A 12,024-nucleotide genomic window follows, 5' to 3' on the forward strand; every position below is an offset into this window, starting at 1 on the left:
ACTCCTTACCGAACGAATATCGGCCTTAGAACAAGCAATCGTCCCAGACCTCCCGCAAGCAATGAGAATCCGAACGCCGCATGACCAACCGCTGCAATAATGGGTCACCATCCTTGGTCATCTGCCAATGGAATTGCCGCTACTTCAAAGGGTAAAAAAAGCAGCCATCAATCTCCTAACTACAGCATCCCTCCACGACGTCGTTGCTACACAGGAGACACATACCCAAACCGTTACTCTAAGGGGCTATGACACGTTCATCAACCCCCAACAACAACTGCACAGCAGTTCTAGTGAATCCCAACCTTACTGCCCAAGCAATACCGTTGGATTCTCAGCCAGACCATGTCTTCCTAGAACTGCCCCCAAGGCAAACCGGCCGGCCCAGCCTTTTTATGTTGAATGCCTACAGCCCACCGCCGCGGCCATTATTAGCCATAGAAAACCTACTCCAACAAGCAGTGAAGCGTGCGGCTAACAACCCACTACTTCTACTAGAAGACTTGAATGCCCCGCATATAACGTGGCGATACTCTAACACTTCTTAAAAGGGCACAGCTCTTCTACATGCTACGCAACTCTATAGCTTTATGCTATGCAACGACCTAACGGTAACGAGCATAACGAGGGATACCATTCTCTACCTCAGCTTTGCCCGAAACGCGCCACAACTAACCTGGGAGGCCCTGCCTGAAACCCTTGGCAGCGACCACTTCAGCATCAAACTCACGCTCTCACATCCAGTAGGCCCACGCCGAATTGTAACTGCCAAACTCACCAACTGGCCTAACTTCCGACAGGACCCAACAACCCTACCATCACCAACAGAGAGCATTGAGTTGTGGCCGCAGCGCCTATACGAGCTACAGCAGGCCCACACTAAGCACATAGCCCTCACTTCTGATACCCCAATGGTTGACAACCACCTTGACCCTCTCTGGGTAGCCAGAAGAAGCCTGCTGAACAGGTGGCGGTGCCAAAAGCACAACCGGTATCTGAAACGGAAAATTGCTCGCATTATTCAGCAAGCGCTTCATTACGCCCAAAAACTGCACTCCCGAAATTGGGCGCACGTTTTGCGACCAATTAGGGAGAACTCTCCCGACCAAGCAGACTTGATGCATACTGAGGCACCTTATGGGCTCGCCACCATCGAAGACAGGTATGGCCCAACATGCCACCCGCCTCCTGCACAACCATCCGTCCACGCCTTACCAACTGTTGGACCAAGTGTGCATCGAGACTTTTGGGGATGATACGACAGTAATCACCAACCTAGATTACACGGGAGCACCCAACCCCTCTGTCGACGCCCCGTTTACTAACACTGAACTGGATCAAGCCTTAGCCAAGATAACCCGCAACACTGCACCAGGCCAAGACCAGATAACCTACGGCCTCCTGCGGAACCTGAACGAAGAACACCAGGGGTCGCTACTGGAGCGCTACAATCATCACTGGGTTCAGGGCACGGTACTGGCGCACTGGCGACATGCCGAAATAACGCTTTTACCCAAGCCTAACAAGCCCATCGCCATCGATAACCTGCGCCCTATCTCTCTAACATCGTGCGTCGGGAAGTAGTTCGAGCACTTTATTACACGCCGGCTCACCGAACCGACTACTTAGAGGAGAGACGCATGCTCCGACATACAATGTTTGCTTTTAGACCCCATTTGTCGACCCAAGATGTCCATTTGCAACTAAAAGAGCTAATTATCAACAACCTGAGTTCGACTCAACCCAGCTCCATCTTAGCACTACTGGACGTACAGGGTACGTTTGATAATGTCACCCATGCAGCAATTCTCAACCGGTTTCAAACCCTCCATTGTGGTGCCGCAGTTTACTACTATGTGCGTGCCTTTCTAACAGATCGCACCGCTACCCTTCACTTGGGACCCCATGTCTCTGGCAATTTCAGCACACCAGCGAAAGCCACCGCCCAAGGGCCAGTGATTTCATCTATGCTTTGTAAAATCACTCTATAGGGGTTACCATCCCAGCTTAAATAAACAGAGGATGTCTCCCACGCTCTCTATGCAGACGACGTAACACTGCGGATTGGCATACCTGCAAACGTGCGGCCTGACGTGTGCACCTTCAAAATCTGCCCTACTCGTCATGCGCTCGCGTACACAGGAGCGACCCGTTCCACAAACCCCATATCCGATTTTTACCATTAAGGATACTGTCGTTCCTACAGTGCAAACGCGCCGAATCCAGGGAATTCCCTACCACCATGATGGAAGCGGAGCAGCAACGCTTCTTAGGCTTCAACTGACTGTGGCCGAGCTGACTCATCTTATTCAACGTGTGTGCTCCCACCGTCATGGACTCAAAGAAGCAGACACATGCGAAATTCTTCAGGCCATGCTGATCAGCAGAATCACTTATGGAACACCCTACGTGGCTCTCAAGACTAAGAGTCCAACAAAATCAACATAATGATTCTCAAAGCCTACAAAACATCTCTTGACCTACCAGTCTTCACATCAACTTCCCGCCTCTTCCAACTGGGCTTGCATAACATCCTGGCTGAACTAATTGAAGCCCACACCAACAGTCAGTATCAACGGCTTCAGCTAACTGCTACAGGGCGATATGTGCTAAGCACTTCGGGCTACTCCCTTCCACCAACAATCGACACCCTGCAGCGCACGACAGCGATCCAACGAGCTGCCATACGGGTGCTTCCAGTTCCAAAGCACATGCATCCGACTTGCAATGCTGGTCGCAGGTGACAACACGCACGGCTTTTTATTACAGCGAGGTATGCCACGAACCCCGAAGCGTGCTACACAGACGCCGCGAGCTACTACTTTCGACATGCAGATGCGGCTGCGGTGCTCAGGGCGGATGGTAGCACACGGGCAACAGCGACATTCCATACCGGCTCTGCAAGTACAGCTCAAGAAGCGGCCATCGCATTAGCGGTGGTTCACGCCCCGACGTCCAACATTACCGTGCTCACCGATTTGCAAACGGACTGCCGACGGTTTGCAACGGGGAACATCAACGGCCTTGCAATTGACATCCTCAAACAACGACGAAAACTGCCAGAAACCCGCATTGAATGGATTCCAGCCCATACGTCCATAACTGACAATGAGGTGGCGATATGCCACTGCACGCCAACTACCCACCGGGCATTTTTTGAAGGGGAAGAAGACGACCCCCTTAGCTTCCCTCCGGTCCTGCACCCACTCTCACAAAACTACTCCGACATCCTTAATCGGTACAGAGCTTCCTGCAGGGCTCTACCGCCCCCACATGCATTCCTAGCTGTGGCCGACGCACACATTTGGCGACGACTCCAGACCGAGACTTACCACATCCACACCTTCCTCCATTGAATTTTCCCAACCGCAAACCCCCCAACTGCCCATACTGCCCCGGCACCCCAAATACAACAACTCATCTGGTTTGAATGTGCTCTGCTAACCCCCAACCCCCAAAACCACACACCCTTGAGCAGTGGGAGAGCTTGCTGCGGAGTGGCCAGCTCGCGGATCAGGAGTTTCTTGTGACGCGTGCCCGGGCCGTGGCAGTACAGGGTGGACTACCGGACTAGGATGTCCACCCACCGCCTACGGTAGCACTCAATGCGATAGTAAAAAACGTTTTCCACTCCACTCCACACCTGCGCGCCTACCGGCCGCGCCCAATCAGAGCCGCCGCTCTACGCGCTTCCATTTCCCTGGCCGGGCGGGCGACGGCAGCGGCGGCGGGTGAATCCGCCGGTGGCCGTAGCCAACATCGACGCTGTCGCTGCCCGTCTCCTCGTGATAAATCGGCGTAGTTGCTTGATTAGCCGGAAATGTTTGTGGGTGCATGCGCTTCCTCAGTGTCACGCCAGCAAAACACGCTATCGGCGAGGAATAACGCACACGCTCAAACTTCGTCAGCCCGTCAGCCGGCTGCCAACATGGCTCTCCGCCGTCGTGTGTGCCTAGCGAAGCGACGATGCAGCTGTGATTTAGTTAGAATATGGCATTAAAGGTGATGTTTCTCTGCTGTAAGATGAAAAACCGACGTTGATGTGTGTTGCGATGACACTGTTGGGTGCTGTACGGTTGGGCAATGTCGACAAGGCGGTCCCGTCAAGCGCGGGGCAGCGCACGCTCGCGCGCCTCCGTCGCCTCCGTGCGGGTCCTTGCCCTCACCCTCGTCACGTGCTTGGGCGCGTACATAACGAGAACGCGTGTGGAACGGAGCGCGCAAGCGCGTTCGTGTGGTTACTGCCTAAATACTCTAGCATCCAAAAAAACTTTTATCTTGTATGACACGTAGAAAACTCATTTTGCGGATTTATGCGCCTCTTTTAAGCTACCAAACGATGTTCTGCGATCTCCCATTTGCAAAAATAGGCAGGAACAAAGCTCCCTGTCTTCTGGTTCGCCAACATTTTTCAAGCGCTTAACCCAAGTACCATTCTGTAGAATTTTGCCCAGGCGCGTCAAAAACACTCCCTAGAATCACATGCTGACCGTTTAAAAAAACGCTGAACCCTAACGCGAGAATTTTCACAGCTGAGGCTCATAATGTTGCCATCGCTGTAAAAACGTATATTCAACACAGAATAAGTTGCTCGGCTACATACACAGATTCTTGCAGCGTAAAGGAACCTCTGCCTTTAACAAAGCATCACAAAAATGCAGTGTCCAACTAGCGCTTGAACACTACCATGTCAGCATACTTAATGTTGATCTACATCACAATCTGCTTGATTACGGACATAGCATAATAGCAGGAAATAAGGAGATCACAAAAAACATCTGCTGTGGTTTTAATACCAATGCGCACTACATCTTTGTCCCTTGCCTCGGTCTCAAACCACTCATTAAAAAAAACCCGTGAACTCTGCCAAAACAGTTGGTATGCTCATGCAAAAAAATTGTGCGATAACCAAATATAGCTACTACAACTCAAGAGAACGCAAAACAAGTATCTCGATTGCACACTTGGTCACTTAAACAATGCACACACGGATACGTTGTAAACAGAACACCACGGTCAACTTGTCCCAAATGTGGAGGAGTTCATTCGCTATTTCAAGAGTAGGCCGTCCCGTCCTTTTGCAATGATATTGTCTTTGAAGCGCAGTTTTTTTCTATTCATTCGGTAGTCTGTGCCATACTATTGTGAAAAACTGTTAGCCCAAAGATACGGGCATTTGGTGATCTTTGCAAAAACTTCAGCTAAAGAATTTTAAACTGTCTCAGGGTGATTTTTGGAAGAGGATTTCATACTGCACGTAACCCCAGCATGCCGCTCAGTGACGAAGACAGTGCTGAGGGCTCTTTTGTGAAAGTACGAATCTTCGTTTCCTTTCCAAGCCATAGACCTTCTCCCCGAGGAACCCTGTTTGAATGCCCAGATGTTATGTTACGCTGAAAAACGCTTTACATCCCATTTTAGTCAGACAATAATTGTCCCAATACAGATCTTTTTCTATTAGCCAACTTCAACCAAATCTTTCCGCTTTTAACTGATTTTATACGCAGCACATTTTTCTTTGAGCTGTTTGGCAGTGTAGTCCTTGCGGCAATAACAAGAACAAGAATCAAGAACTCAGGCACACTGATCGGCGAAGCTAAGGGACTGGACTACGACTGCGCAGAGCAAGTGTTGCACCGAACTGATTACTTCCTGCTTCCTTTCCTTTTCTTACAGATCTCTCGCTACGCTCAAGCATATGCCTACGCCTTGGCTCGGCTAGGAAAAATGAGGCACAGGAGTCGTAATAGGAAGTACGGGGAGAACCTCTATTCTTCCTACAGCACGCACCCCGATTCCCACTTCGTCACTGGTAATGCGTGGCTGTCCAGATGCTTTTTCTATTTGCGTGGTCTCTTTCAAATTTTTTGCAGCAATAACAACATTTTTCGTCATAGTCGTTGGGCAAGCAGCGTACAAACAATGTGACCCCACCTTCATGCTCAGTCGCCCCTTTCAGCTGAACAACTTTTTTCGCGATTAAAAAGACTTTAGTTAAAAAAACTGGAGCCATTAGAACCTCTGAAGGTAAATGAAAAGCGAAACTGTTTTACAACGACATAGGCGTGACGCAGAATTTAGGCGAAAGGCACGAGCAAAGTTTGTTTTCATGGCCCGTGCCCTTACTTTCTGCCCCTATCCTCTTCTCCGCACCCCTCTTCTTGTAAGGAAATACCGATCAAACGTTTCCCTTGCGGGACCTTCCGCGGTAGCTTAGTGACTAAGACTATGTGCTTCTGAGCGCGAGGACGTGGGTTCGACTCTCGGACGTGGCGGCTGCTTGTCTGAATGAGGTGAAAGGCAAAAACGCCCATGTGTAAGAGTTTTAGGCGCACGTTGAAGACCCCCACGTGGATAAAATTATTCCGGAGCCCTACACTACCGCGCGCATCATTGCCCGCGTTGCGTCGGCGCGTGAAACCCCCGAATCAATCCATCCAATAATAGTTTTCACTGTGGAGCTGCACGATGCGCTGGCCGACCTTGGCGGAGATTGCCCCTTACTCTCTCCCGTATACTTGTCTCGGCACCCTTTTTTTGGAAGGGTGCAGAGTTATGCGCCGTCACTAGGGAAGCGCTCAACGCGCTTGCTGATGTTGGCTTTGCTTGACGGTAAGATTGACGCCACGAGGAACAGAACCAATCTAAACAACTGGGCCAGGATTTGAGACTTAACTTTCCCAAGACTGATGAAAGAGCAGCGCTGTTGGCGCACCTTTAGTCAGCTAAGGTTAAACTTTTCACCATAGTACACCAGATACTGACGCCATTGGCCCCCACAACGCCTTTTTGCCACGAGAACACCGCCGCGTCACCAAGTCGCCAAGCTCAGCCGATCCCATACCACAGACCTCGCCAGCACGTGGGGTTCTGACCACTACCCCATACTGGTCACCCCCGGGAACCACCGCAAGCGAGCCGACACAAGGGCTTACGCAGTCACTAGCTGGGTCGACTTCCGCAAGGAAATGACCAAATGCACCGAGGATCCTGAAGTCGACTTTCTCGCAGCAGTCGTGCGGAGCGCCGACAAGGCAACGGTACGGGGAGAGGTACCTCTCTGCACGCCACTCCCGGACATGCAGCTGCTACGGCTTCGGGCCCGCCGCAACCAGCTACAGAGGAAGGCTTTGCGAAGCAAGCGCCCAGAGGATTGGACGGAGTACCGGCGGGCGGACGCCCAATGCCGCCGACGGGCACGGCAGCGTCGCAGGCAGGGCTGGGAGTCGCTGTGTTCGTCCATGGACTCTCGTAAGGACAAGGGCAGAGCCTGGCGTATCTTTAAGGCTCTACTGGGGCCTACCACCACCAGCCGGCGTCCCCTGCATGCGGTCGCCATATCCCTGGGCATCACAGAAGGGGCCCTGGCGGAGCTGTTCGCCGACCAGTTTGCCAAGGCCGCTCAAACCCCGCCTCCAGTTCCTGCGGCCTCACCCGACGCGGAGCCAGCCAGCCGCCCCACACGACCAGAAAGTGGTGTCCCTCTGCTCCACGGACATCACGCTCCGTGAGCTGCAGGCCGCCCTGAATCGATGCTCCAAGCGGCGGAGCGCTCCTGGTAAGGACGGGGTTACGTACCAGATGCTGCGGAACCTGGACGTGACTCAGTTAGAGCCGCTTCTGCGACTGTTCAATCGGGTCTGGCGGACTGGTGTCCTCCCTCCACCCTGGCTCGTGGGGCTCATCTCGCCAATTCTCAAGGTTGGCAAGCCCCCGACGGAGCCAGAGTCCTACCGTCCCGTGTCCCTGACGTCGGCTGCTGGGAAGGTCATGGAGAGTGCAGCCCTTGCCCGTCTCGAGTGGATTGCCGACCACAGCGGCGTCTTCCGGGAGCAGCAAAGCGGCTTCAGGCGGCACCGCTGCACGGCTGACTCCCTGGGGGACGTCATCTCCATGCTGGAACAGGCCCGCCATGACAAGGAGGTGGCCTTCCTGCTCCTGCTGGACATGCGGTCGGCATTCGACACGGTTGCACACGGGGCCATCCTGGAGGCCCTGGACGGCATGGGCGTTGTGGGGCGCCTAGGAGGCTACATCCGGGCGTTCCTGCGTGACCGGACCCTGCGGGTGAAGGTAGGCCGGGCGACCAGCAGTCCTCGAGACGTCCGCTCCGGGGTGCCCCAGGGAAGCGTGCTGAGCCCGTTTCTTTTCAACTTGGTGCTGGCTCCTCTCCCCGACTGCATCCCTCCAGGCTTGCGACACCCAGTAGAGGTGGCGGTGTATGCTGACGACGTGGCACTCTGGACCCATGGCCCCACCAAAGACTGCCATATAGTCAAGGCGTGCCTCCAGGAGGCTCTGGGCGCAGTTGCGGTCTTCCTCGAGAGCCGTGGCCTGCAGCTCTCGGAGGCCAAAACGCAGGCCCTTATGCTACACCCGGGAGGATGGAGGGCTCGACAGGCAGCACCGCCCATCACACTCAACGGGCGACCTCTTCCCTGGCGGCTGACCGTGAAGTACCTGGGGCTGCTCATTGACTGCCGGCTCACATGGCTGCCCGCTGTCAAGGCCCTCCGGGCACGCAGCGCACAGGTGCTCCAAGGGGTGCGGCAGCTTCTGTCACGAGGCAATGGTTGCTCACACCAAGTGGCGCAGCGCGTGTTCCATGGCATGGCCTCCGCAGCTGTGCTGTACGCGCTTCCACTCGCCTGCCTGGGACCACGACGCTGGCAGGAGCTGGAAATCGACCAACGCCGCGCCATCCGCCGCTGCCTGGGCCTCCCCTCCACGTCGCCGGTTGCGGGAACTTACACCGAGGCGGGCACCTGGCCCATCGAGATGCGGGCCTTGCAGACGGGGCTGCGGCACATCCAGCGTCTGCTGGCCGTACGTGACGGGGCTCCCCTCCTGCAGAGGTTCCGTAGCCGGCCCGACTCGCACATGGGAGCGCTGCTCACTATCTTCTAGAGGGCATCGAGGTTCCGAACCGACCCTGTCTGGAGCCGCCACAACCAGACACCGGGGAGGCCCTGCAGATCACCACGACCCTCCGCGGGGTCCGCAACAAGCGGACCACACCACCCCAGGCCATCCGCCAAGAGGCGGCCGTCCTGCTGCAGGACAAGCTGAGCAGCTACCTGCATCTCTTCACGGACGGCTCCGTCAAGCACAGCACGTGCGAGGGGGCGGCTGCGTGCGTGGTGCCTGAGCTGGGAGCCAGCCGGAGCTGCCGCCTGCCCTTCCCCACTTCCTCCACACGGGCGGAGCTGGCAGCGCTGCACCTGGCCGCCGACCTCCTCCTCGAAAGGGGGCCCCATAACCACCCCGGGGCGGTCATCCTCACGGACTCCAGGACTGCCCTGCTGCGGCTGCACGCGGCCGATCAACCCACCAACAGCAGCGGCTACCCGGAGCGCTCCCTTGCAATCAAGCTGCGCACTGTGGCCTCCCGAGGCTGCGACCTGCGGCTCCACTGGCTGCCGGGCCACAGTGGCATCCGGGGCAACGAAGACGCCGACGCCCGCGCCAGGGAGGCCCACCAGGAGGGCACCCCAGTCTCCGAAGACGTCACCGCGTTCGACGAGGCCCGCACTGCCCTGGCCCGCATGGTGCAGACGATGCACCCCGACCCTCGGGTCGTGAGCGGCCTGGCGCCCAGACCGTTGCCCGCACGCATCAGCAGGGATGCCCGCTGCCTGCTTCTCCGCATGCGGCTGAACTGCTGCAATGTGGCGGAGCGTCTGCACCGACACGGCCGCAAGGACTCCCCTACATGTGCGGACTGTTCCGAACTGGAGACGCTCGAGCACCTACTCTGCTTCTGCCCCCACCACGCAGGCCCGAGAGCAGAGCTCCACCGAGCGCTCCAGCGTCGAGGCCTTCCCAGCGCCGACATGGAGGACCTTCTGTTCCCGAAGGGACCTGCGGCAACCCAACGGGAAGTGTTCACTTATCTGCTTCACTTCCTGGAGACGACCGGCCTCACGCAGCGGCTGTAGCCCGGAGTGCAGTGATTGACTGGTGTGCCCGGACTGACGGCGTTCTAGGACTGACAGCTCTCTTTATACCTTTCTCTCTCTCTCTCTCTCTTTCTACTTTATCCTATCACTCCCCCTCTACTTCCCTTCCCCTGCACTGGGTTCTATGCAGGTGAGCTCCCTGCCGAGCTCATAATATCCCCAGTGAATTTCCTTTCATTTTCCCGTCGCGAACCACAACCCCCCCCCCACAGACCTCCTCTCCCCGACAGCTGTAGCGCGCCGTGCACTCACACTCACCTCTTCCTCTCCCTCACTGCGCTACGGCCACTGGACATCGTAATTCGTCGCGTGCCACTCCTCCCCCTCATCACACTTCGCGCAGCTATTGCTTCCCTCCGCCTCGCTTTAGCTTCCCCCTCTCCTCTTCGCCTAGCGGAGTTTTCTAGCACGCCTTTCTGTTTCGATTATTGCTTTGCCTGGAACAGCACGAGTGGAAGCTCTGTTCTTTTTAAAGCACAGCTTTCTACCTCTCTACCAGGCAAGGGTTCTTTCGTGGCGGGAGGGACAACAAACTCCCAACGCGGTGGATGCGGAGGCGGGAGGGGGGGAATGGAGAGGTGGAGGGTTTCACTCATGGAGAAGACTGTAGATGGCGCGGCGAATTTACCCAGCGTTCCTCGCGCGGAAGTGCCTGCTCGCCAGCGGCGGCGTCGGTGGTGTGGCTTTGTCGTCTGCTTCAGCGACGGTTGTTTTCGGTCTGTTTTAGCGCAGCTTTGCGTCCATTGTGCGCGACCTTTGCACTGCTTGAATACGTTCGACAGAACCTCCAGTGTACGCCGCACCCGACGGAATTCAGTGGTCGTACGGGAAACATACGTTATGAATTGGTTTGCAGGGCGGGAAAAGAAAAAATTCACGCATCTTCATGAAGTGAATCACGACGAGTGGATAAGCACTGGGGATTGTTCTTACCGTAAATCACCCTTGGGATTGCCCACTCTCACATGTAAATGGATGACAACGCGTGTGTACAGTATATACAATTGCAATTGCATCCAATCCGATACAATTCAATTTTATCCAATTCAATTCAAATCCAATCCAATCCAATGCTCTTCGCGCATGCTCTACACTGTGTACACGGCCGCCAAGGGACAAGCCACGGACAAAGCGAGGTCCTAAGGTACTTTGTCCGTAAAATGCCTCTTCCCTCCTCCACCACCCACCTCCGATCGTGTCGACGGCGGCGCGGTGAAAGGAGACAAAGGAAGCGTCCCTGGAAAGGTCCCCACTCACCCGGGCAAGCCGGCGATGCTGTCTCCTTTAGGGTCCCCTACAAAGAAAACATTCTTCGACAAGCCGGTGTCAAATAAGATAAAAAAAGAATAGGCCCCACTGACGAGACACGCCTGTGGCCGCCTGTGGCAGCCAATCAAAATGCTGTATTACAAAAATCAGTTTGTTTCCTTTTGCTACTTGTATCTATCCCCCCTCCCATTTAATTGACGACAAAAGAACAGTCTTCGCCATTTACGTCGACTGCTTGTAAAAAATCACGGTCACTTGGCCCTCAAAGTGACGGTCACTTTTTGCAGTGTAGATGCAAGAACAGAACCATCGTTCCTGGATAATGATGTCGCTACTTTCTTTTCTCGATGGTCACGCGCGATGGATACACGCGCGATGGTCTTCCGGGTGCCCTTCAGTCCTTCTGGTGTCGGTCGTTGATGAAATGCAAAACATCTTAGGAAAAAAGCCAGACGTGGAACCCGGGGAGAAAGAAAGCGGAAAGTTTAAGTGCGCTGTCGTGCCGTATGTACACGGCATTTCGCACAATCTCAAGAAAATAGGAAAACACGTGAATCTTAACGTTGTCTTCTCTGCTCCCAACAAATTGTGGAAAGTACTTATAGGGGTCAATGGAAAAGTAAAAAAGCAAAACAAGTGCAAAGCGCAGCATCGCGACCGGTTCATGAATTGTTCACAAGGCACAGTATATTCCATTCCTTTATCGTGTGGTAAGCCGTACGTCTGACAGTCATGTCGTTGCTTTAATTATCGGCTTGGAGAGCATAAGAACATTGTAGATAAAACAATTACCGGA

At 54.7% G+C, this 12,024-nt stretch overlaps 1 protein-coding gene across 1 annotated transcript in view; it reads left to right on the top strand.

The window, feature by feature from the left end:
* LOC144158325 (uncharacterized) overlaps positions 1 to 12,024 on the top strand; it is a 93,009-nt gene that overhangs the window by 44,138 nt on the left and 36,847 nt on the right. Inside the window, exon 8 of the mRNA XM_077689146.1 lies at positions 5,677 to 5,812. Coding sequence (XP_077545272.1) covers positions 5,677 to 5,812 — 136 coding nt within the window. The remainder of the gene's footprint in view (positions 1 to 5,676; positions 5,813 to 12,024) is intronic.

This window comes from Haemaphysalis longicornis, unplaced genomic scaffold (assembly GCF_048455015.1).
Source record: "Haemaphysalis longicornis isolate Haplotype H1 unplaced genomic scaffold, Haemaphysalis longicornis Haplotype H1 scaffold_10, whole genome shotgun sequence".
NCBI lineage: Eukaryota > Metazoa > Arthropoda > Arachnida > Ixodida > Ixodidae > Haemaphysalis > Haemaphysalis longicornis.